The following is a 27,527-nucleotide window of genomic DNA, read 5'->3' as shown; positions in this document are numbered from 1 at the left end:
ACTTCTGGATCACGTCACGGCAGAGCCCGATACGAAATTAGGTTGAATTGAATTAATGGCACAACGGTGAATTCATCTGGGCTTGTCACTGAACGATTGGATGTGTCCGGCGCTTGGAATTTACCGTCGCCACAACTCAAGCTTTGCCTATCGGCCGAAGCCCGCGGCTGTTTTGTGGCTGTGGGAGCGCCTCATGCCAAACTTCCTGTTATGTGTGTGTGAGGAAGGGAAAAAAAAACACCCAAACTGACATTCGGATGCCCTTCCAACAAACGGTCTCTGTGGTTTTTATTTAATCTTCTCCACTGCTTACTACGATGTGGGCAAAAATAAATTGTGAAGTGTCACGCTTGGGCCCGAGAGGAATGGCCAAACACTAAAACACCCTGAACTGTCCTGTAAGGGCAACGTCATCCCCCAGGTCACATGCAGACACTTTGTGGACGTGGCAACTTCAAGCGACCGGATGTTAGAGTTGCGAATCATTTCGCAAATCTTCGTCTTGGGACCTTTTTTGCCAGTATCAAAGTATAAAAAGAAGAACAGGTTTTACCCTCTCTGGCAATAAAACCGGAGGTGTTAAGATGTTCAAACACAAAATAGATTCCTTTTGCAAGGCATCAAATCTGCATTAACCACACGTACTTGTGGTGAATATACAAACATGCTCTGATAAATAATATATACATTGTCTTTAAAACTGATTGGCCTACACCAGAGACAGCCTTCTTTTTGGCCTTGTCTCACAAGTGTTAGACCAGAGAACGCCAAAAGGCGAACAGCACAGAGACGATGCAAGTATCACATATTAATAGCTCCGGGTGAGCAACGATATGTCTCTGGTGTAGACCAATCAGTTTCAAAGACGATGCAAATATTTCAGAGGATGCTTGTTTACATGTTTTGCCACAAGTACGTGTGGTTAATACAGACTTGATGTCTTGCAAAAGATATACAAATATGCGTGTGTGGTGTTTGAACATCTTAACATCTCCTGTTTAATTATCTGAAAGGGTAAAACCAATTCTTACCAAACACCTTGCAATGTCCTGTAGGCGCAATGTCATCCCCCAGGTCATGTGCAGGCGACCGGATGTTTCAGTTGTGAACCATTTCACAAAGTCTTCGTCCTGGGACCTTTTTGTTGCGAGTGAGCAGACCAGACTCTGGTGAGACTAGGCCATAAAGGAGGCCCATCTCTGGCGTAGGCCAATCAGTTTGGAAGACAATGCCATACATTATGAGAGCATATTTGTTTGCATGTTTACCACAAATACGTGTGGTAAATCCAAATTTGATTCCTTACAAAATTTATTGATTTGGTGTTTGAACATCTTTAAGACCTGTTTTATTGCCAGAAAGGGTAAAACCTATTCTTATGTTTCATAAGTCTTCGTCCGTTTCAGAATCGCCGTGCTCCGACATTCATGTCGCGATGCTCTTCATAGTGACGAGGCTTCTGGAAGCCGTTCAAGGGTTCTGTTCCCTGCTTTCACCTTCCAGATGTGCAGTGCGTCACGGCGTGCCGGGCGGTACTGGTTGTTGCCACGGTAGCGAGATGCTAACTACCTCGCCTGGTAAACAAGAGGTTGTGGGCTCGATCCCGACCCCTGACGCCTGTATATTTGGAGTTTGCGCGTTCTACCCGTGGTCGCATGGATGTCTCTCCTGGTCCTTTGGTTTTTCCGTCCACATTTAGAATCAACATACGTTAAGAGTATTTGGCTGATGCAAATTTCCACACGATAAGCCACTTCGTATAATTTGTGGCCAGATTGCTTCTGAAAAAAAGCTATATGGCTCAGTGGGCCTTACCTAGTAAAATAGAAATAGTAATAGAACACCGACATACGTATGTATTTATTTAATTTCTTATATTTGCCCCGTGTATCTGGCACCCTGTGAAAGTCACGCGTAAAAGCGATCACAAAAATAAAACCTTCCATATCTGGCTCGATGCTCCCACCCCAGCACCGCTTTTTGGCTGGATTCCCTCCTCCCCGTTCGGATAATCCCCAGACCGTAACCAATGGAGGAGGGTTGAGAGGAAGATTCTCCTCTGGGAACTGTGGCGCTAGGATTATGACCTTTCTGCTTCAACACAATTATTCGAGTTTAGTCAATCAATCAAACGTCATTTAGTAGCGCGTCCCTTCGCGATAAAATTGTGACAGAGCGCTTCACGGATGGGCGCATTAGAAGTAACAACATAAATAACCAGACAATTCACCTCCTTCCCATATCTGTCCTAACGCGTAACAAATTTAAGCATTGGTCACACGTCCCTATTGGCCATGCGGCGTTCCGGGAGCGGATCCCTTTTTTTAGCAACGTTGGGTGTTTTGTGAAAGCAAACTCTCGATGTTCGGTGTCTCATCAGCAGAGTGAGGTCCCCGCTTGAAACACTGATGGTGAACTCAAAGACGTTTATGGCCAAGGACCCCTCTCTGTTCGATGAGGGCCCGAGTTCGACGCACAACTAGACAACACGTTCCACGGAATAATCATAATGACGATGATGAGCTTCGTGTTCTATCGAGGTCAGTTGTGTGGACGATTATCCACCAGGGCCAAGCATCTGCTCTGTTCTTGAACCATGTGGTCCCCAATCAGGAACTGCCAGTGCTGTTCCTCTCGGCCTGTCACTCATGAGCAGCGATGCCCTGCTGCGGCCGCACGTGTCTGCTCGTGTTTGTGTCTGCTGCGGCCGTGCGTGTCTGCTCGTGTTCGTGCGTGGGATAGGGGAGCACGGTCGGCACGCAAAGAAGATGACGACGACGATGGCGCCACAAACAAGCGAGCGCAGGGCTGTGGAGTGCAAACGGCCGAGTGCAGCGGGGTGTGAGGTACGCACTTGGTGACCTTGAATATGCGCAGGAGACGCAGGGCGCGCAGCACGCTGATCCCGAACGCCGATCCCGGGCGCAACCACGACACCGCCATCTCCACCATGCTCCCCACAATCACCTGGGCACACGCAGCATCCCCCCCGTGTAGCCTTTAATAGACTGTCGGGGCAAAGTGCCGTTCGCGAGCAGCACTTACGAAGGCCGGCACGGCACACGAGGGGGTGGGTGGCCAGAACCATGCCCAGACGGCTGTGCCTCTCCAAATGCTGATGTTTACACACAGTGCCAGGTGCTCAATTAAATCTGAGTGGACTTAGGTGAGGCTGACGACCAGTTGAAATATTCGTCACCGATGTTGGCCGTGAGCGGGAATCGAACTCGGGTCGCACAGTGCGCTAACCACTACACTACCGCTCCCGACCGGGGCGCGCGCACACACACACAGCACACACACACACACACAGCACCTTTCACCATGATCCCCACAATCGCCTGGGGACACACAGCATCCCAATGCGCACAGCAACCGTCACGGGAAATGGCCATTCGCAGGCAATTATGAAGGCCCGTGAGCTTTGGAAATTCAGCAGCAGCAGCAGTTATTCATTCCACCTCACCTGAAGTTTCCGCGTGTAGCTTTCACGATTGATGTCGGTTTTTTACGTTGCAATTCACGGCGCCATATGGACGTATTGGCGGTACACCAGTGCAGCATAAAAAATACACCGGTCCTCATTCAATGGTCCAATGATGTCGCTGTTGCCACTTGAGTGAGCTGCAGACTCTCTTATCATCAGAATTTGCACTGAGGATTCAGCAGCTGCTTTCCCATTCGACCATGTGGTGGTGACACTGTGAGTCGTAATCTTTTGATGGCACCGTCCGCCAAGAAATTAATCCGGAAACGAATCGAGGAACGGCCCGACCAAGTCTCTCGGGGACAGGAGGAGTCATATTTTAGCTTTTGGAGCATGCAGCCAGCCAATCGTCATCAGGCTGGGTGCTGCTATACGGCAACAGACTGTGAAGCTTCGTGTTCAGCCGCTCATTTAAACATTCCTCTCCGCACCGCTTCGACATCACGAGAATTCTGATGTTGACGCACCACCGCCACCCCACACGATTTTCTGACCGGGGCTGCGAATCGCAGGAAAATAAATAATTAATGCTGAAAATGTGCAATTTTTTTTTCAATACTGCACACCACCGGTGTACCGCCAACACGTTCACACGCAAGAAGAAGAATTGAATCTGGCATGACGCACAGTGGCGTGGCGAGTCCACATTGGCCTGAAGCGGGGCTCTGCGTTTGAAATCTGGCAAAGGTGACATCGCAAGAAAGGCAACGGGTCGCAAAGCACAACAGGCAGAAGATCCCTGCAGCTGCTACTGCATGGAGCGACAATGCCAGGCAGCTCCTACCCGTACTGTGCAGTTGATGATGTATGTGTGTATGTCTTTGTGTATGTATGTATGGGTGACGTCACCATCACTCAATGGCGAATGGCGGGTATTGGTATGTGTGGGGAGCGGTAGTGCAGCGGTAAGCGCGCTGTGCTACGAACCAGGGGACCCGAGTTCGAGTCACGGAAAACACCAGTGACGATTATCTGAGCCGGTACCTGGGCCATCCCCTAGGTCGACTCAGCCTCAAATGGATACCTGGTGCGATGTGTAAACATCGCCGCTAGGGAGACAAAGGTGACCGGTTATGGTGTTGGTTACCCACGCCTTCGTGTGCCATGCCGGCCTTCATAGGTGCTCGCTAACAGCACGTCCCGCAAAAGTCTGTTTAGGCCACATGGGAGATCTTTGTCCTGTTTTGTATGTATGTTGAACTTCTAGCTAAAACCGCGGTCATCGAAAATGCCTTTGTCTCCAAATTCGCAAATGACTCAATTGGGGTTACAAATAACAATCATCGCCCCACCCCCTCCTGGCAGACTAACACCCCAGGTCACTCTTACGAATGAAACTATCCTGGTCTTGATTTCTCCCCTGGTTGTGCGAGATATACTTGAGCTTGAAGCTCCCCAGTGCTGATGTTTTCACACCGCACGAGTTTAAGATGCATGTTGAACTTCTTTCACACCGTACATAGCCAACCGTACTAATCGGAGGTGCGGGACGATCGAGTCAACCGCGGGGAGGGTTCGAACTCGAGTAGCCGGGTTTAGAGCGCAGTGCGCGAACCACCAGTCCACAGCTCCCCACGCACTTTGCACACACACACACGCGCGCGCACACACGTACGTGCCCACACACATGCGCGCACACACACACACGCGCAAGCACACGCGCGTGTGCACGCAGAGGCCACGTGCTCCGACTCACTCCAAAGTCGAAGCAGTTGAAGGCCGAGTGGAAGTAAGGGCGGGGGCCCAGCCCGTAGATCTTGAGCATCACCTCCAGGAGGAAGAGCGCCAGGAACACAAACTCCGCGTAGTCTGTACAGAGGGACGCGCGAGAGCACGGCACGACGGCAGCCGCGTGAAAGGGGCAGCACCGAGCGTAAGGGGCAGCACCGAGCGTGGCCGAGTGCCCCCAAGGCCACGCCGATGGCTATTGAGATGACAAGTGCTCATGTGCAGGGCTGGGACTGACGACGTTGCCGGGGGAGCACAAGGTGCACGGACACAGCACTTTGGTCACTCAACGTCAAGGCGAATTCCTGCTCAAATGAGCAGTGAGGCGGTGCTCGTGTGTGAACTTCTTTCGCACCGTACGTAGCCAAACGTGCTCAATGTCTCTGAGCCAGTGCTGGAAATACATCGTTGCCACAGGTGTGACGAGTCTATTCATTGGACAAAGTGGGGACGCTCTTCCTTACAATATGAGGAAGCCACTGGAGCTATGCACTTTTAAATAATCTAAATTGAAAATCCATTTCTTTAGAACTGCTTTTTGTGGGTGGTTTTGTTGTCCTTCCCCTGCACCTCCGATTAGCATGGTTGGCTACATACGGTGTGAAAGAAGTTCAGCAAACATACATACAAAGTGGTACTCGTTTTAATGTCCACCCCCAACCAAGATTTGTACTCACATCCTTCTGACGGCGAGCCACTCGCTCTCCTGCTAACCACTCGGTTGATTGACATGCGATGCATGCTCACTCACACACAATGACTGAATTCTGGCCAATGCATCATCCACCCTGGGGCACTATGAGTTGTAAGTGGCGCGTTGTGAACAGGAGGGTAACTTCATTAACAAACCTCTCGAAATGTCAAGCCCTACAAACGGATTTAGTCGCAGCAAGAAGTGGATGTTGACATCTTCGTAATTATATTTAACATCCAGACTGGGGGCTCGACTGGGACAAGAGGCGACACTGACAGAGAAGATCCGAGAGAGACGAGTCCTGCCGTGCGGACACAGCGTGTAGAAGACAATACCAGGTGTCACGCGCACGCACGCACGCACGCACGCACGCGGAATGAGTAATAACTATTTTTATTTTACCAGGTAACGGTCCCACTGAGCTACGTAGCTCTATTTCAGAAGTGACCTGGCCACAAATGATAGCTCAACAAAGTGGCTTATCACGTGGACATTTATAGCGGCCAAATACTCTAAATGTGTGATGTCGATTCTAAATGTGGAGGGAAAAACCGGAGGACCCGGAGGAGAACATGCAAACTCAAAATATACAGCAAGCATGAGGGTCAGGATCAAACCCACAACCTCCTGTATACCAGGCGAGGTAGTTAACATCTCGCCACCGTGGCTGCAAGACCTCCTCCTGCCCACGCCCGTGCAAGCACACCGAGCAGCGGCACATCAGCCTCTTAAACGCGGTCACCCCTTCTCATGTCAGCAATCCCATTTTCACGTGATTGTCAACGTCATCAGCACAATCGTTGTCACCATCACGTGACATCTCTGTAACTCAGTGGCAACGTGATGACACTTTAATCGCTGTACGCTCAGGTGGCCTCGTGTGACAGGTACATGTTTTTGGACAGTTCACACCTATGATTCGATATTGCACGTCAAAAAGCATGCGAGCAAATTTAATTGACGTCTCTAGACAATGACAAAGAAGCCCCGTATAGACTCATCAGGATGTTGGGGCAAGTGCTGTTAGCGAGCACCTATGAAGGCCGGCACGGCACACGAAGGGGCGTGTGGCCAGCAACCACGCCCGGCCGCCTTTGTCTCCCCAGTGGCGATGTTTACACACAGCACCAGGTACTCCTTTGAGGCTGAGTCGACCTAGGGGAGGCCCAGGACCGGTTCAGATAATCGTCACTGGTGTTGGCCGTGAGCGGGAATCGAACTCGGGCTTCCAGGTTCGTAGCTCAGCGCGCTAACCGCTACACTCCCCATTTGTGTCAGGTCCGAATAAAACTTCAACTCTTAGGTCGGCTGATTGCAGCTGGATTCTTTGAAGAATAAAGCAATTCACTTGAACGGACAAGATCTGTTGTGCAGTAGCAAACCATTGCCCTGTGGTTATTTTCTACAGGCCAGGGTTGTGCAATCCCTCGGACGGAGGAGGATTTCTCTACCTTTGAAGACTTTGTAGCGTCATCAATTCCACACGGTGGTGGAGGGTGTCAGAGGAAACAGAATGCGGTGCAATTTGCGATGTCACGAGACATCACGATGGGTGGGGGCTGTGTTAATCTGCGTGTCACATATCATCTTATTTTTTAAATAAACAATTTCCTTTATGTATGCTTTCAAGTGATATTCCTACAGATTAATAATATCCACAATGGAGGTTTTTAGGGTAGATCGCGCAAATGTAAACCCGCCACCACCCTGACACAGCCAATTAGTAACGTTTGTCACGTAAACAAAGCATGCCAATTCATTACCAGAACAGCACACCATTGTGTTGGTGAGTATAATGTTATCCTAACATTATTTTAGTAACTAATATGTGCATGTGCAGTGTGTATGTGTGCGTGCATTTGTTTATCTGTGTGCGTATGTTTGTCAGTCAACCCATGGCACCTGGGTCTGTCCCGTGACGTGGCAGCGAGCCTTCGAAGACTTCACGTGGCACCTAGCTGGGCACAAGCGCCACGGCAGTTGTTGTTGTTGTGTGTGTTTGTATACGTGTCAGTTGACCACCCTGGACACCTGATCCATGTCAACTTATTAGAATAATATTTAATGTAGTTATTCATATGTTTAAATAGACGAGCCTGTACCAGGCCCCATTGCAGCTCCTCTCAGACGGGAGGGAGAGCTGTTGTGTGTAATGTACGTTGAACTTCTTTCGCACCGTACGTAGCCAACCGTGCTAATCGAAGATGCGGGGGAAGGACAACAAACTAAACACAAAAAGGCAGTTATAAATAAATGAGTTTGGAATATAAATTATTTCAAAGCGCATAGCTCCAGTGGCTTCCTACTACAGTAAAGCCTTGGATTGCGAGTAACTTGGTCTGCGAGTGTTTTGCAAGACGAGCAAAGTTTTTAAGTAAATATTAATTTAATAAACGAGCGAGGTCTTGCAATACGAGTAGTACGTGTATACGCTTTGTCTGCCGAGCATCACGTGATCACAACTGATATACGAGTGCTTTGATATACCAGTGCTTTGGATTACAAACACGTTTGCGGAACGAATTATGCTCGCAATCCAAGGTTTTACTGTATCTGAAGAGCGTTCCAGACAACCGCAGCAGTGTATCTGAAAGCAAGCGATGTGGTGACCGTCTTTATTCGACGAACAGTCAAAAGACTTTGCGTGATGGTTTATGCTCCTTGACGAGCTCCGCAAGGTATTGTGTGCAGTTAGTGCGACCTTAGAAAGAATGAGTTCAACAACCGCAGGCCAATGCAGCTCGGTGAGCACTGCACTGCCACGGGTGGGTGCGGGTGTGGGGGTGGCCACCACCACAGCGATTCACCGCTGAAGACCGTGAACATGGGTGGCCCAAAGGGATATTTTGGTGGTGCAGGTTGCAAGTCATTACCTTATCTGACTTTCATTTACACAGTGCCTTAACCAAGACGCTGAACAGAGAATTATCGTACAGTGAAATAGTGTGATGAGATGAGTTGATGAGAAGGATGCGATCGCACGATGAACATGACGATGCATGAAATAACCGATGATGAAAGTGACAATGAGTGGTTGACGACGAGCGAGTGAGATGATGGATGGGTAGGGAGGTTGGAAAGAGGGATGGAGGTAGCGATGGGGAAGGGAGGGGGAGTTGGGGTAAGCGAGGGGACAATCAGTGAGTGAGTTCTACGGGGAGAATGAAACACAGCGAGGGAGGCCGATTGTTTGACGTGTAGGGGGCAGCCTGTTCCAGTGCGAAGGGTGCCAAAAGCGAGAGAGAAGGGAATGGTGATTGGGCACGCGGGAGGAGGGGGAACAGACGAAGACGGCAGCTGGGATCGTGAACGGAGAGGGCGAGAAGGAGCGTGGAACGAGATGAGGGGAGCGAGACGACACTTGGGGGGGGGGGGGGGGGGCGAGACCGGAGAGACTTGTTGTCAAGCCGGGGGGAGCCAATCGGAGAAGATAATGAGACTGCAGAAGTGCCGGCGTGCGTGCGTGCGTGCGTGCGTGTGTACGTGCGTGCGTGCGTGTGTGCGTGTGTGTGTGTGCGTGCGTGCGTGTGTGCGTAGGTGCGCGCGTGTGTGTGCGTGCGTGTGTGCGTGGGTGCGCGTGTGTGTGTGCGTGTGTGCGTGCGTGTGTGCGTGCGCGCGTGTGTGTGTGCGTGTGTGCGTGCGTGCGTGCGTGTGTCTGCGTGCGTGTGTGTGTGTGCGTGCGTGCAAGCGCTCACGCAGGAAGACGGAGAGCTCCTCGGGCTGGTCGTGGTGCACGATGGCGACGCAGAGCGTGTTGAGGCCCACCATGAAGAGCACGCCCCAGTAGAAGGCCTGCTGACTTGACCATGCGGCGGATGGAGAAGCGCAGGTGCTTCTCCTTGCGGCGGAAGTAGGTGGCGCCGCCGCTGTGGCGCCCGCTGCGCTGGCTGCCGTGCGCAAACGGAGAGTCTGCTCGCGCACGCGCAGCACGCACAGCACGCGGGGGGGGGGGGGGGAGGGAGCAGCCCCCGTTGGCGTTGGGGGTGGCACTGGAGGGGGGCGGCGAAGCCCCCCCACTCCACTGGCGACTAAAAACTAAAACTAAATATTTTTCGTTTTACCAGGTAAGGCCCACTGAGCGACGCTACGTAGCTTTTTTCCGAAGCGACCTGGCCACAAATGATAGCTCGACGAAGTGTGGCTTCTCATCGTGCGGACATTTGTAGCGACGAAATGCTCTAAACGAATGTTGATTATAAATGTGGGGGGGGAAACCGGAGGACCTGGAGAAAAATCCACGCGACCATGGGGAGAGACACGCAAACTCCAAACACACAGCAGACGTCAGGGTCTCTAAACTGGATTTGCAAATAAGGGGGTAAATTGAAGTCAACTCGCTCGCCTCGATCCGCCCCGCCCTTCCCCCCACGCATGCGACCGAGTGGCCGGGATGGCGCTGGAGCCACGGCCGGCTCTTGACCGGAGATGGCCGCTACTGCCCCCGCCTGGCCTGGGGTCATCGGCAGGGGGTCGGCACGAGCGTCGAGAGATGGGGGCGGGCGGAGCGCTCACCCACGGACGAGTTGTCGCTGAAGTAGCCGTCTCCCTCCTCCGCGTTGATGAGGTCGTTACGGCTCCGCTTCACCGTGGCCCTGCGGAGCACTGCTCACACAACATCACCGGCATCATCATCATCACCGGCATCATCATCATCACCGGCATCACCAACATCATCATCAGCGGCATCAACAACATCATCATCACCGGCATCACCAGCATCATCATCACCGGCATCACCAACATCATCATCACCGGCATCACCAGCATCATCATCACCGGCATCACCAACATCATCATCACCGGCATCACCAACATCATCATCACCGGCATCACCAGCATCATCATCACCGGTATCACCAACATCATCATCATCATCACCGGCATCACCAACATCATCATCACCGGCATCACCGGCATCACCAACATCATCATCACCGGCATCACCAACATCATCATCACCGGCATCACCAACATCATCATTATCACCGGCATCACCAACATCATCATCACCGGCATCACCAACATCATCACCGGCATCACCAGCATCATCATCACCGACATCACCAACATCATCATCACCGACAACTTCACCAACATCATCATTATCACCGGCATCACCAACATCATCACTGGCATCACCAACATCATCATCACCGGCATCACCAACATCATCACCGGCATCACCAACAGCATCATCATCACTGGCATCACCAACATCATCATCACCGGCATCACCAACATCATCATCATCACTGGAATCACCAACATCATCATCACCGGCATCACCAGCATCATCATCACCAGCATCACCAGCATCATCATCACCGGCATCAATAAAATCATCAAAGCTTTGCTTAAAACACAATTAATCAACAAAACTTTGCATTGAAAACCTGAAGAAAATGTTTTGTTAATTCTACGTTCACCCAATCAAATAAACCCACGATAAAAATAATATATTAAAAGCACCAACTATAAAACACGTCTGGATTAAGTTGCCGTAAAATAATAACACCTCGATCTACACCATCATTATCACCACCATCATCATCGCCATTGTAATCGCCATCACCATCATTACCACCATCATTCCCATTACCATCATTAACAAGGACAAAGATCCCCCGTATAGGTTTAACAGACTGTAGGGGCAAGTGCTGTTAGCGAGCACCTACGAAGGCCGGCACGGCACATGAAGGGGCGGGCGGCCTTCATCACGCCCGGCCGCCTTTGTCTCTCCAGTGGCGATGTTTACTACACACTGCACCAGGTACACGTTTGAGGCTAAGTTGACCTAGGGGAGGCCCAGGACCGGTTCAGATAATCGTCACTGGTGTTGGTCGTGAGTGAAAATTGAACTCGGGTCGCCGGGTTCGTAGTGCAGTGCGGTAACCGCGACCAATACCATCATTAACACGGCCAATGTCACCATCAATCACACCACCATCACCACCATCGTGATGTTTTGGTAGACAGTGCTTGCCCTGCTTCCCCTCGTGCGAAACACATTTAGCTGCTGTAATATATTTTGGTCTCAAAATGTGAGGTCAAATGTCTATTTGGTGAAAGACAGGCCCTGCCTGTTGATTCAAAGTCACCCCACAATCCTCCGGCACAGGGCACGATGAATGTCATGCGGATGAGGAGAGCTTACCATCGAGGGCTGACCTGTCCTCTGCGTGTTTGTCTTCCTCTTCCAGCATAACCTCCTCTAGAACACACAAAGAGACAAAGATCACCCCCCCCCAACCAAGCAACGGTACAGCCTCAGTGGGTGGGTGGCCAGCACCACGCCCGGTTACCTTTGTCTCCCCAGTGCTGATGTTTTACACACCGCAGAGGAGGCCCAAGACCTGCTCACACGTTCGTCACCAATGTTGGCTGCGAGTGGCCATTGTGCTGGTGGTGTGGTGTGGATCAGGCTTTTGAATATGCAACGCACATCTTTGTGTGTTGCTAAATCTACTTGTGTGTGCGCGTGTCGGTGGGACGACAGGTTTCTACCGGTAATACTGCAGACAAGTGGCCAAATCGCCACTACTTCACTTGCCATTGCAAAATCATCAGAACGGTTACATCTGTCGACAACTTACATTTGGTCGTCATGGTAAAAAACGGACACGGCCATTTTCTTCCTGCTGTTTTGGTCAGTGAGGGCGTAAGCTATGGTGTGAGTTGCAGTGAGTTGTTTTTGTGGTTGTTCTCGTTTTTTATTTTTATTATGAAGCGTTTTATTCTTAGCAGACCACCCTGAGTGCGATCATCTCTGACTTCACACGTTAGTAAGGTACCGAATAAGGAAATAGACTACAACATATCCTACACCATCACGAGCCTTGGCCTATGTGCTGTGGTGGACCAAGGCCTATCGTATGCAAGTAGCGTATAGGAGCAGCTCCGTTAGAATGGGGCACTCCTCACTGAGGAATACACCTCGGCTTTGAAACATCACAGCCCCTCGATGCGCTATCTGGCTGTGTCCTGGAGAGGCCAAGGCCTCAGGATTGGCAGGCGCATGGTGATGCAGGTTTCAACGTGTCACTTTCTTGGACCTTTTTTTGCCAGTATGACCGCTACACTATCGCCCCCCACACGCACGTGCGCACACACACAACAACCGGCATTCGCCACTAAGTGGCGGTGATGTCACCACGGCGCTTGTGCCAGGCTATGTGCACATTAAGGCCATGTGAAGAGGTCACGGGACAGACCCAGGTGCCATGGGTCGACTGACTTAGTTGACTGGCCGATGCACCACCTGTGCCGCCGAATGTGCCAACTTGCTGTGTTTTAGCCACCCGGAACTCCGCTCGTTGTTGTGAGCGTCACTCCTCTGCCCTGCGTTGTTGCTGGAGGGCGACTGCCTCCAACAGTCCAGGAGCGTCATTCACCAGCCTCCTCCACAGAGGACGACCTTGACACCGCTGGTACCGGTCATCGGCAAGTCCACTCAGCTCCACGTCCTCCTGTACCACATCACTCCATCTCTTCTCGAGCCCGTGCCATGCCCATTAAGCCCCCTCTCTCCAGCCGAACTAAAGCTGTTTAGGCATGCAGTGGCTGGGCATGCGTGCTACGTGACCCGGCCACACACACAAACACCCCGTCGCTCACACATTCGCGCAAGCTGCTAGCTCACCAGCTTTGCAGATCCACTCGAGGTAGCCGTTGAGCTCGCGATCCAGCTGTTGTTGCCGGCGAAGCTTCAGAAAGGCTCTCCTGTTCTCCACTCTCTCTCGCTCCTTGGCAAACTCCCTGCACAGCCAAACCCGCCCGCCGCGTTACTGCCAAACAACCGTTACTGCGGCCATTCTCAACGACGATAATCATGGCAGGACCAACATCACAGTCGGTGCAGTTACTCTCAACATCATCGCCACGGCCCACACGTTTACTTGGTGGCGAAGTCGTAACACTCACGCCTTACAGCAGGAAGGGGCCTGGGTTTGATGCCCTACATGGGGAGTGCCTAGCCTGTTGTGGAGTTTGTAAGTTCTCCCCACGTTCTGCACGGAACACCTCCAGGCTCTCCACAAGTTTTAACTCATGGCTTCAAAAAAAAGAGAAGACGCAATGTAACCGGCGCTGGCCAAACATCACAATCCTGAACAATTAGCTGCAGATTACTCAGTTGGGAGTACACGCAGCAAAGAGGGCACCCCCGACTGCCAATGTCATGTTTCCGATGTACATGGCATAGCAGGTACTGTGTGCTCGCTCACTGCTTCTGCATGCTTTTCTCTGGCCACGTTAGCTACGTTGCTTTTCCGTATCACGTTCAGAATTCTGATCGGGCTCCACACCCCTGCTCTCGTCCTCATTGATATTTCAGCACTGTGATCCCGGTCCTCCTTCAACAAGCGTCATTATGCCACATGCTCTGATGTGCGTCTCAGTTGTGTCAATTCAACAGAAGTCATAACTTGCCTGGTAAAACTTGATGCACGTGACTTACTTGATTCACTTCATTGTGAACCCTATTATTTATCCATCTTCAATGCATCCGTCAATGATTTCCTGGAACGTATCTATGTGCGTTGAACTTCTTTCGCACCATACTAAATTTCCATTGGTTGCAACAGCACAATAACGAATTCGACTTGTAGCATGTTACCGCACAGTGTCCGCTCGTTCTCTCGAAGAGGGAGAACGATGCAGAGGGGCGAGGAGGAACCCAAGATGCATAGCGGGAAGGCAGCCCGCCACGTGGTGACCCCGAGCCATTCCCCCCGAGCTCTGCAGCCCTCTATATATGAAGGCGTTATCAGCCAATTAACCCTTTCCCATTTCGAGACGTCTGCAAGTTGCAGGATGGGTTGTCCCGTTCACCACTGAATCTCGCAACGCGCAAGCGGCTCGGCATTAATTATATTTAGAGAGATGTAGCAGCGCCGTTGTTTTTAAAGACATTGTTACTCACCGTAGAGAACCGTAGGGACACGACTGCTGCACTCTATGATAGCTGGCACCAAACTGTGCCACACGCCCTCCCGGATGGCCTTGTGGGAGCCTTGGTACCGATACAGTTATTTTATTTTAGTTTTTCTTCAGATTCCGTTCCCATGACGTGCACGTACATCGTCAGCATGGGAAAGGGTTAAGGAGTGTCTACATGTGAGAGGAAACTGGAGCACCCAGAGAAACCCCACACATGCGAGGGGACAACACTCTATCTAACACAGGTGGAACGGATGGAGATTAGTCTGCACCTGGTGTACCGCTTTCTCGTGGCAAGCCGGGTCACGGCATCTCGACGCCCGCAACATTTGCGTGATCCACAAACCCCTGCCTCCACAATCCTGGATTACGGTCGTGCGCCACCACCGCCCGGCTAAATATATTCAATCTCGGCTCATGCTGGATTTGAACCCGGGATACGTCTCGCACCCACAGAGAAAATCTTAACATTAAGTGCGGTGGTTCTCAACATTGTTTGGCTACTTTACCCTCCCTGTTGAATTTAATTTCAACTGAGAGTACCGCCTTGCCTGAACCAAAACACGGTTCTGAGGAAATTCATGTATGAATAATGAACATCGATATTTTAACCAATTGCCCATTTTTGCGAGGTATCCCTAACTCGCTGGCAACTGCAAGCGAATACAAATAAAATCCAACGGACGCTCTGCACGCGTTACATACTTCGTTTCTGCTCGCTGGCTACTCTTGGTAACCACATTGTTTACGATAAATGAGTTTACAAAGGTCTTTAATATCGTCCCAGGTTAACATGTGGATTTAAATTTCATTGCAGTTATTTTTAAATCGGCAGATGCATACATCATTATTCACCAATGTCTCTCATGCATGATAGCACTTCACGCATTTGTATATGACCTCACGTACCCCCGGTTGAGAACAACTGCTCTAGAGAAACAAACCAACATGGCTATGTACTTATGATCTAAGCAAATCACAAGAGCAAGTATGGCAATTGTTTATGAGGATCGTGAATAAAACAATAATAATATGCAATTTAGAGGCCAACCATCCGCATGACCATGGCAGATTTAGGAAGGTTTTATAATTTTGCTTGATAGTATCAATCAGATTAGGGACACCTACATATGAAGAGGGTTGTTGTTTTAATACATTTTTTTAATTCCAAAAAAATATCTTTACCGCAATGGCACATGATACACTGAGATTGCAAAGAGAAAAGTGGTCAAACGTAGATCGCAAGATGAGTCGGACAAGGAGGTGTGCTCTTGCCCAAGTTATTTGCAGCAACGTTAGAATATATATATTTTTTCCCTCCAGAAAATGTAACGGAAAATTCGCGGGATGAACGTAAATGGCGGAAATATATTGACCTGTCTGAGAATTGCCGAGAAATCCACGGCTGTGAAATTCTAACAGTGGTATTTTTTTGACGGACGGCTGAAGATAATGCCATGCAATGAATATTGAAGATGAGGAAAGTCTGTCTCCTTGTTTGGAGGCATGAGAAATGAGGTGGTGGATGGAATGTTGGCAGGGGAGGTCATTTATGGAGCAAGGGCTTTCAACAGCTCCCATGGATGTACCGTGGAAATGCTTGACGCTTTCAGTTTTAATATAGTCCCAAAAAGCTAAGAAATCTATTTAATGTATTAACAACAACGACAGCAACAACAGACCTGACAATGGTTTAGAATAAAATACATTAATTCCAAATGAAGATTACTATTCAGTGGCAGTACGTAACAGATGAACAGACAAGGAGCACCCGAGCCGTCACTCGCTGTCGCAGGTGCTCGTGCGTCGCTCTTGTGTGTGAATACCATTGCGGAGATTGACACGCACCGTATATGCTCGTTACAAACACACCGCACGCGCCCGCACGAGACGCACGCGGAACGCGAGCAAATGCGGCCGCTTCGTAACACGAGATGGGAACAAACGCGGAGCGCATGAGCGCGCGTGGACGGCTCCCTACGCCAAGAAGAAACTCGCGCGTGTGTGTGTACACGCGACGGTGAGGACGTATTGAGTTCATATTACAGATAGAAGTATGTGCACACCCCTTTGGTCAATCCACTGCTGGATGAGGACCTCCACATGCCGTGCGTGTGGGAGGAGTTATTTGACCGTGCTTCACCAAACTGGTCAGTGCTGGACGGTCAAGAATTTGTATAGAAAGACAAAGATCCCCCGTATTGCCTTTACAGACTTGGGGGGCAAGTGCTGTTCGCGAGCACCTATGAAAGGCGGCACGGCTCACGAGGTGGTGGGTGGCCAGCAGCACGTAGCAATGTTCTTTACGCACCACACCAGGTGCTCATTTGAGGCTGAGTCGACCTAGGAAAGGCCCAGGACCGGTTCAGATAATCGTCACCGGTGTTGGTCATGAAGGCGAATCGAATTCGGGTCGCCGGGTTCAAAGCGGAGAATGCTAACCGCCACTCCCGCTCCCAATTGATTTTGTATCCACACATGTAATTATTTTAACGTGCAAGCAGGTACATGTATGAAATAGAAAGACGTTACATTTTTCTCAACAGAAGCCACATCTGTTCATGCATACATTTACCCGAGCCACTGTACATATAAATCATTCACCCACGGAAAGATTTGAAATCTTCCGCACACACACACACACGGCACGCGCGCCCAGGCGCCCAGGCGCGCGTGCGTGTGTGGGTGTGCAATGGGACTGCGTAATTGACTGTGCAAGTGCTTTTGAATAACGGCCTGTGTCCATTGTTAACATTTTGGAGATTACTGGGAGCACAGGTGTGTGAATGTGCGTAAGAATGTGTGCGGGGAGTAGTAGTTGTGGGGAGCGGTTAGCGCGCTGTGCTACAAACCCGGCAGCCCGAGATAAATTTGTGCTCAATGCCAACACCGGTGATGATTATCTGAACCGGTCCTGGACCTCCCCTACGTCGACTCAGCCTCAAATGATGACCTGGTGCGGTGTGTAAACATCGCCACTAGGGGAGACAAAGGCGGCCGGGCGTGGTTGCTGGCCACCCACCCCCTCGTGTGCCGTGCCGGCCTTCATAGGTGCTCGCTAACAGCACTTGCTCCTACAGTCTGTTAAAGCTATACGGGGGATCTTTGTCTTTGTGTGTGCACGCGTGTGTGTGAGTGTGTGTGTGAGTGTGTGTGTGTGAGTGTGCGCGTGAGTGTGTGTTCGCACGCACCCAGACAGGACTCCCAGGGCGAGGTTGAGCATGAAGAAGGACCCGATGATGATGAGGGGGATGAAGTAGAGCCAGTTCCACGTGTTGCCCAGCGCGTCGTTGGTCTGCGGCGAGACGCGCACACGCACACGCAGCAGCAGCGTCGTCATCGTCGCCGTCGCTCACAACGCGAACGCTGACCCACGCGGGCCCACGACCGTCGTCAACCACTCACGTCGTGGCGACCTCGCCGCTCACGTCAACTGCCGCGGTGGTACTGTGCAGTGTGTACGCGCACACAGACGAAAGCCGTCACACTCCCCGAGATGTAAATAACGACGCAAACGGTCACCGACAACGTCTGCATTAGCTCTGCCAAACCGGTGAGATGCCTTCACCCAGCTGAACCCCTCACACAAGAGCTAAGGTGGTTTAGTGTGAGCACATGCATGTACGGTGTGCACACAAGTCAACGTGTGAGTTTGTGGCCATCTGCATGAGTCTATGGGTCTCTGTCTGAGTCTGTGGGTCTCTGTGCGAGTCTTTGGGTCTCTGTGCGAGTCCACGGATCTCTGTGCGAGTCCATGGATCTTTATATGATATATGGGTCTCTGTGTGAGTCTGTGGGTCCCTGCGTGAGTCTTTGGGTCTCTGTATGATATATGGGTCTTTGTACGAGTCTATGGGTCTGTGATGAGTCAATGGATCTCTGAGTGGAGTGAGCGGTGGGTGCGTGTATATGTGTGTGTGCGTGTGTGCGTGTTTGCGTGTTTGCGTGCGTGTGTGCGTGCTGAGGCCGTGTAGAGAACTGAGTGGGTGCGTGCGCGTTGTCGCCACACCGCCGCGCCTCCTCACGTTGTAGAGGACGTCCACCCATCCCTCCATGGTGATGCACTGGAACACGGTCAGTCCCGCAAAGAGGATGTTGTCAAACTGCGTGATGCCGTAGTTGGGGCCTTCCCAATAGCCCTTGCACTCGAGGTCCTTGGGGCAGAGGCGAGCCGGAGCCTCCAGGCCACACGGGTCGCTGTCATACTCTGCGACACACGTGGCACGGGGCACGCCAGCACAGGGTACACGCCAGCACGGGTCAGCCAGTACAACATCAACAAGCGCCGTTCACCACAAAGTGACGGTGATCGTGCCAAGCTAGGTGAACCTTGAGGCAGTCACGTGAATTGTCAAAGGCTTGCTGGTAGGAAGGCATGGGGCAGACCCAGGTGCCATGGGTGGACTGACTGAGATGACTGGCAAGATGCAGCAACTTGCTGCGATTTAGCTGCCCGGCGCTCCGCTCGTTGTTTTGAGTGTCGCTCCTCTTCCCTGCGCTGTTGTTTGAGGGCGACTGCCTCCAACTGCCCAGCAGCGTCCTTCACGAGCCTCCTCCATAGAGGCCGATATTGACACCACTGGTACCGGTCATCGGCATCCTTCTGTACCACATCACTCCATCTCTTCTCTAGCCCGTGTTGTGCCCGTTTAGCCCCCCCTCTGTCCGGCCAAATAGGAGCCGCTTGACCAAGCACAGGTCACACCAGCAGGTGACAACAGCACAGGTGACAGCGCCAGTAGGCTGTGAATGTTGCTGTGTCCACTCATCACGGCCAAATGTAGTGGTGTGCACCAAGTAGAATGGAGCTAAAACTATAAACTAAACTATCTTAAATTTTACCAGGTAAGGCCCACTGATCTGCTATGTATCGATTTTTCAGAAGCGACCTGGCCACAAATGATAGCTCACGTGGTGGCTGGGCATGCGGTGGCTGGGCACGCGGTGGCTGGGCATGTGGTGGCTGGGCACGCGGTGGCTAGGCATGCGGTGGCTGGGCACGCGGTGGCTGGGCATGCGGTGACTAGGCATGCGGTGACTGGGGCATGCGGTGGCTGGGCACGCGGTGACTGGGCACGCGGTGGCTGGGCATGCGGTGACTGGGCATGCGGTGGCTGGGCATGCGGTGACTGGGCATGCGGTGACTGGGCATGCGGTGGTTGGGCATGCGGTGGCTGGGCATGCGGTGGCTGGGCATGAGGTGGCTGGGCACGCGATGGCTGGGCATGCGGTGACTGGGGCATGCGGTGGCTGGGCACGCGGTGACTGGGCATGCGGTGACTGGGCATGCGGTGGCTGGGCACGCGGTGGCTGGGCATGCGGTGGCTGGGCACGTGGTGGCTGGGCACGTGGTGGCTGGGCATGCGGTGGCTGGGCACGCGGTGGCTGGGCACGTGGTGGCTGGGCACGTGGTGGCTGGGCATGTGGTGGCTGGGCACGCGGTGGCTAGGCATGTGGTGGCTGGGCACGCGGTGGCTGGGCACACGGTGGCTGGGCATGCGGTGGCTGGGCATGTGGTGGCTGGGCACGTGGTGGCTGGGCATGTGGTGGCTGGGCATGTGGTGGCTAGGCATGTGGTGGCTGGGCACGCGGTGGCTGGGCATGCGGTGGCTGGGCATGTGGTGGCTGGGCACGTGGTGGCTGGGCATGTGGTGGCTGGGCACGCGGTGGCTAGGCATGAGGTGGCTGGGCACGCGGTGGCTGGGCATGCGGTGACTGGGCATGCGGTGACTGGGGCATGCGGTGGCTGGGCACGCGGTGACTGGGCATGCGGTGGCTGGGCATGCGGTGACTGGGCATGCGGTGGCTGGGCATGCGGTGACTGGGCATGCGGTGACTGGGCATGCGGTGGCTGGGCATGCGGTGGCTGGTCATGCGGTGGCTGGGCACGAGGTGGCTGGGCACGCGGTGGCTGGGCATGCGGTGACTGGGGCATGCGGTGGCTGGGCATGCGGTGACTGGGCACGCAGTGACTGGGCACGCGGTGGCTGGGCACGCGGTGGCTGGGCATGCGGTGGCTGGGCATGCAGTGGCTGGGCACGTGGTGGCTGGGCATGCGGTGGCTGGGCACGCGGTGGCTAGGCATGCGGTGGCTGGGCACGAGGTGGCTGGGCACGCAGTGGCTGGGCACGTGGTGGCTGGGCACGTGGTGGCTGGGCACGTGGTGGCTGGGCATGCGGTGGCTGGGCACGTGGTGGCTGGGCATGCGGTGGCTGGGCATGCGGTGGCTGGGCACGCGGTGGCTAGGCATGCGGTGGCTGGGCACGAGGTGGCTGGGCACGCGGTGGCTGGGCACGCGGTGGCTGGGCACGCGGTGGCTGGCAGAGGTGTGGACTCGAGTCATGTGACTTGGACTCGAGTCAGACTCGAGTCATGAATTTGATGACTTCAGACTCGACTTGGACTTGCATAACAATGACTTTGTCCCACCTCTGAGGTGTGGACTCGAGTCATGTGATATTGGACTCGAGTCAGACTCGAGTCATGAATTTGATGACTTCAGACTCGACTTGGACTTGCATAACAATGACTTTGTCCCACCTCTGGTGGCTGGGCATGCGGGCTACATGACCAAGCACAGGTCACACCAGCAGGTGACAACAGCACAGGTGACACCGCCAGTAGGCTGTGAATGTTGCTGTGTCCACTCATCACGGCGAAACGTAGTGGTGTGCACCAAGTGGAATGGAGCTAAAACTATAAACTAAACTATCTTAAATTTTACCAGGTAAGGCCCACTGATCTGCTATGTATCGATTTTTCAGAAGCGACCTGGCCACAAATGATAGCTCAACGAAGTGGCTTATCACGTGGAAATTTATAGCAGCCAAATACTAGAAAAGACGTGGTGATGTTGATTCTAAATGTCGAGGGAAAAATTGAAGGACCCAGAGAAAAATCCACGCGACCCACGGCGAGGGATACAGAACAATGCAGACTCCAAATATGCAGCAGGCGTCAAGGTCAGGATCGAACCCACGACTTCCTGTATATCAGGCGCAGTAGTTAACATCTGCCCACCTTGGCATGGCGGGGCACAGTGGTACCTGTGTTGTTGAGCATGCAGGTGGTGTGGAACTTCCCCACGTAGAACTCCAGCCCGATGATGGCAAACATGAGGATGGCAAAGAACAGGAGCATCCCGATCTGCAGCAATGGGATCATCGCCTTCATAATGGACTTCAGCACCACCTGCAGGCCTGCACAAGTGCACAAAGACAAAGATGCCCCGTACGACATTAACGGATTGTTGGGCCCAGTGCTGTTGGGACTAGCACCTTTGAAGGCCGGCACGGCACACGAGGGGTGGGTGGCCAGCGTCACGCCCTCCCACCTTCGTGCTCCCTAGTGGTGACGTTCACACATTGTACCACGGCTGAGTCGATTTCAGTCGATTGCACCAGAGTCGACCTAGGGGAGGCCCAGGACTGGTGCAGATAATCGTCACCGATGTTCGGCGTGAGCGGGAATCTAACTCGGGTCGCCGGGTTTGTAGCGCGGCGCAATAACCACTGCTGCTTATCGAAAGCTGATGTTTGCACACCACACCAGCTACTCATTTAAGGCTAAGTCGACCCAGGAAAGGCACAGAACAAGTTCCGATGTCACTTGCCACTGATGTTCACTCACGTGACAGGTTCATGGTGCAGTGCGCAAAACACAGCACCGGCGCTCCCCCCCTTCGCACACCTCACCACAATTATCTGCATCGCCAGCATCGAGACCTCACCCAACACACACAGATTTGCTGCATTGCATGCACAAAAGCCTTATGCAGACTAAACAGCTCCATGGAACGCCACGCGTGTCCATTCTGTCGTTTTAGGGGAACCGAAAAAATGTGGCTCCCAAAGGAAATGCGGCAGCAATGAGAATTTGTGACGGTAGAGACAATGGGAGGGAGAGACGAGGGGAGGGAGACAGTGGGAGGGAGACGATGGAAAGGAGAGAGGTGAGGGGAGGGAGGTGACGGCAGGGAGGCGACAGGAAGGTATTCGACAGCGGGGCAGTGCGAGGGAAGAAGCAGAGAGAGAAGTGTTGTGACCTGGGGTGAGTTGTTCTCTTCAAACTGAAATCAGGGCCATTCATAGGCACGGCCGACGTTGAGGACGCAATAACGATTACTCCTTGAGCATCCCTACTGTGACCGCACACACCCCCTTTCCCTCTGATGCTCGGTTGCTGAACTCTTGACGTCTCCAGGCAACCGTGGTGATTTTACGACCAATATTGCGATCCATCGGTTGGTTTCCTTAATAGGGTTAGATCGCCCGTGTTGCAAAAAACGTCTAATTCTGTTCGCAGTAACCCTCCAGCACCCGGCAGGGCCATTCAGATCGAGTTTTCACATCATGGTCAAGCAAAATAAGCCACGCAAATTTGGTTTATCGGTAAAACCGTGAAGTTGAAAAGCAAGCAAATTCGGACAATTTTACCCAGCATTTCGCTGGAGGCTGCAACCAGCGTCACGAGGTGTTTAACAAAAGCTCAGCTCTCTCGTGGCATATTTGCCCATGTGACAACTTAATTTCATTGGCTGTGTCGGGCAGTGGAGGCTCATCGTTACTTCAACAATGACATTAAACCTACACGACCCCGATTGTCTCCGCCCGCTCTCGGACGCCACTCGCCCAAACGTGAGCACCTCTGTGAGCGCCTCCAAATGACTCTCATTTGGAGACCCGTCAACAGAAATTCTGGGCTCCAGTTCACAGCAGCAGCAGCAGGAACAACAATGATAAAAATTATTAATTTTTATATCAGCGCCTTTCATCGATAGATCATAAGGCGCTGTACGGGTGGACATTTTAACACCCCATATAGAACAAGATCAATCAGGGCAAACCAAGATTAAAAGATATCTGCAATGTTGGCTGGGAGCCACCCATCCCCACCCCCCATCATGTGTAAAATAAAATATCCGGCAATATCCGAGGGCCTCGCTGTGGAGCCACGCACGGTTGTAGCCCTTCCATGCCCTCTCGTCAGGCGTCATCATTTCTTCATTTTCCACCTCCACATTTTATAAGGGTCGCGCTCATTACACACAAAGCGCTTTGCCACAAATGAAAACCACAACACCTCGATGATCTCGACAAGGAGCATAAACCATCATCACGCAAACTCAGCTCATCCTCGCAGCGGCAGCAGAAACAGCAGCGGCGGTGGCGCCGGCTGCTTTTGGCTGGCCGTCGAACAAAGACGTTCACCGAATCGCGCGGCGCTTTCGGATGTGCTTCTGCGGCCGTCTGGAACGCGCTTCCTCACCCGTATTAGGAAGCCACTGGAGCTATGCACTTTCAAATCTAGATTAAAAACTCACTTCTTTAAAACTAATTTGTGTGTTTAGTTTGTTGTCCTTCCCCCACACCTACGATGAGCACGATTGGCTACGTACGGTGCGAAACAAGTTCAACACACACACGTACAGATGACTCAATTGGGATCCTGTTCAGCAACATTTCCCCACTACTGCGACAACTTGGCAGGACCCGCCTGAAAAAAAGTCATGAGACTCTATGAGGCTTTGCTGAGTAAAGGAGCATCAATAAAAGTCCATTATTTTGGGTGCCGATGAGGCAACAAAAAATGGCAATATAAAACAAATTCGTGTTGCATTCTGAGATTATTACATCGTGTACCAGATTGAGCATAGAAACATTCAATAGCAACAGAATGTCCGAGCACTTATCATCATCCCACGCTCCACGGTGCTGAGTATTCCACTCTTTGTTGGGGGATGGCACGGCCCAGCGACAGCACGTTCACTGCTTGTCGCAGAGATCCGTAGTAGGAATCCAGCGGCCGCGCTGGTTATTACTGGGTGTGTGCTCACCGTAGCGTACACACCGTCTGCTCACTGGTGGAGCCAGTAGGGGGGGTGGGGTGGCACGTGCCCCCCCAACGATCCGATCGAAATCCCTAATTTCGATCAGATCATTGGGGTTTCTTAATAATAGATCAGCATTTTGCGACGCCCACTACCACTGTGTAGCATATTATTACGTGCCAGGGACTCTATGAGATGATAGGACAATAGTCTGAGTCCATAATTGGCAATAAATAACGGCAAAGCAGTTATAAGTGACTCACAGAATTGCATGCAGTTGCGTATACAGTACACGACTTCCCTGAAGGCATTCACCTTCAGCGAGCGCGATGCCGATCACACACGGTACAAATTCTACCCTCGATCGAAGGCTGCACTATCGCCACACACGCATCGAATAAAAAGCAAGGGACAAGTCCTTACTTACTAACAACTCCTATTATTTTTCATTGCTGGAGGGGTTGCCCCACTACCTGAAAATCTTGGCTCCGCCATTGCGTCTGCTTGACAGTGGACGTTAAACATCCCAGAAGGTTATTAAAAAAAACTAGGCTCGTTGCGTGCCGGCACCACCGCCAAAGTTTGCCAAATTTCAACTTTTCCTGCAAATGACTTCGTTGTGAATGACACACGATAACACCGCTCCCTACTGGCAGACTACTCCCCTGTCCACCCGTGACACGTAACGCCTTCATGCTGGCCCTGCGCTATGAGCGTGGAGCAAATACTCAAGGCATACACGCGGACTCCAAAGGGTTCAAAATACCGTGAGACGGTGACTGAAAGACCTCGGGACACCCAAGGACATCTGCAGCATCATTTAAAGAACATCACAGTGGAAAACTCTAACTCCCCTGCAAGAGTATACAAAACAAATAAATAAGGAAAGATACATTTTCTAATTGTAATTAAACTTACTTCCGCTTTCTTAAGAAGCGACCATTTGTCGCTCTCCAGAGTAAAGCCGTGGCGCGCAGCAACGTTTAACGTCACGCAGGAAAGGGCGAGAGGACTTTTGGATTAAAAGGGAAATGGAGGGTTATGGGCCGAGGCTGCCGAGCAGCAAAAGGATAATATCCACCACTTGGTGAACAGCCCCCCCATCGTAAATTTAATAATCATTACCGTGTATCATTGTATCTACGTACGTTGAGCTTATTTCGCAACGTACGTAGTCAACTGTGGCTAAAAGTCCCCCGCTTTGTGCTCGTAGAAAGTCCTCTGGGTGAAGACCGAACTTCTGGCGCGGACCCTGACAGAAGAAGAGATGAACCCCCGACAGCTGCTGCAGCTGCTGCCGGTGACACCGCGCTGCCACCGAGGGGCTGAGTGTGTGATGTGTGAAACCAAACGAGACCAATCCATCGCACGGCCGTGAGACACTCAACACTGTGGACAGCCGCGAGTCTCGCTGGTCATCCTTGAGATTTGACGTGTATCTAAAATGCATTACGTTAATGGTCATTTTCATTAACGTAATGCAGTCCAAGCATGCCTCCTTCGGTAACCTTCCCTGCGAATTTCCAACGTGACAACCACGAAGCCCGACACCACCGTCTTGAGTGATCGTGCCCCGTAAAATGACAATGAGATCGTTCACTTCCTTGGGCCCACGTTTGACCACATCCCCTCGGGCAGACACGGTCACTAGCTGCAGGACCGAGAGACGTTTGTGGGAAAATTGTACGATCGTAAATGTGTGTTCGCTAGTCTCGGCATCGCTTGCTAAAAATGAAACTAAACATGCAGTTCCGTCAGCAAAATATTGCAGCAGCATTCGTTTGTGAAATGTATTCCCGAACGCAAACCTCTCTCTCCCCGGAAAGGTCCTGTTCAGGAAAATCTCCTTCTGTCTCTCCAAACTCAATTCACTCCGTGTCTTCACTACCTCATTTTCACCAAAAGCCATGTAATGAACTGGTCTCCTCCGTGTGGTAAATGACTGCCTTCTCTGCGTGTGTCACCATAGACCAGTGTATCCTCCACAATACACGTCGTTTGGGGTTAGATCGCATTAAATGTGTCGTTAAACCGCCACAACCCGACACAGTCAACTAGTAAGGTTCGTCACGTAAACAGAACGTGCAAATTCGTTACGAGTAAAGCACACCGGTGTGTTGGAGAGCAAATCCACAACATTTACAGTCTATCCTCCGATAACCACCGTGTGTGGGAATCTCCAGCACACTTCCTTCCTGGATCTGCTCTTACATCTTAAGCCTCCCCAATTCCGTACGATCCAAATTGTCACTGCCTAGGCTCCTCGGTGTGCCTTACCTGGTAAAATAAAAAAAGTTTCTCGTAGTTTATAGTTTAACCTTTTACTCAGTTGAGGTCGCTCCTTCTTCACTGCTGCCCTCAGTCTGGAACTCCCTTCCCTCAGCCGCCCGTGCTGTTGACTCCCTGCCCCCTGTTCAAGTCCAAGCTCTGAGACTTTCCTCATTTCATCCTCCGCCTTCGCTTGACAGTTGCTGTTTCACTACAAAATGAACGTCTCCATTCCCCCGGATGTGGGTAGTCTCGAAGTGTAATAACGCTATACAATATATTTAAATTAAGTGCTATATTAATCCAAACCTTACCGCATCGCAAACTTTCATTATCTAATCTGCAGGAGAGACCGTGCTGTAATCCAACGCTGCTGCTGCTGCCCGCAGGTGTGGGGGACGGTTCCTCTCCGTGAGAAACAACGCCGCGGTGCATTGAGGGCAAGAGTGAAACTGTCAACGTAAACTCAGGTGTGGGGGACGGTTCCTCTCCATGAGAAACAACGCCGCGGTGCATTGAGGGCAAGAGTGAAACTGTCAACGTAAACTCAGGTGTGGGGGACGGTTCCTCTCCATGAGAAACAA

The 27,527-nt window shown here is 51.9% G+C and overlaps 1 protein-coding gene across 1 annotated transcript in view; it reads right to left on the bottom strand.

Moving 5' to 3' along the window:
• LOC133348474 (voltage-dependent N-type calcium channel subunit alpha-1B-like) overlaps positions 1-27,527 on the bottom strand; it is a 133,062-nt gene that overhangs the window by 92,827 nt on the left and 12,708 nt on the right. The window contains 10 exon segments of the mRNA XM_061561304.1: positions 2,855-2,967; positions 5,184-5,296; positions 9,605-9,704; positions 9,706-9,818; positions 10,422-10,511; positions 12,064-12,120; positions 13,549-13,664; positions 18,038-18,141; positions 18,872-19,053; positions 21,893-22,045. Coding sequence (XP_061417288.1) covers positions 2,855-2,967; positions 5,184-5,296; positions 9,605-9,704; positions 9,706-9,818; positions 10,422-10,511; positions 12,064-12,120; positions 13,549-13,664; positions 18,038-18,141; positions 18,872-19,053; positions 21,893-22,045 — 1,141 coding nt within the window.

This window comes from Lethenteron reissneri, chromosome 27, assembly GCF_015708825.2.
Source record: "Lethenteron reissneri isolate LAM-NWPU_2019-01 chromosome 27, ASM1570882v1, whole genome shotgun sequence".
NCBI lineage: Eukaryota > Metazoa > Chordata > Hyperoartia > Petromyzontiformes > Petromyzontidae > Lethenteron > Lethenteron reissneri.
The sequence above is the reverse complement of the archived record's forward strand: the minus strand, read 5'-3'. Positions and strand labels throughout refer to the sequence as shown.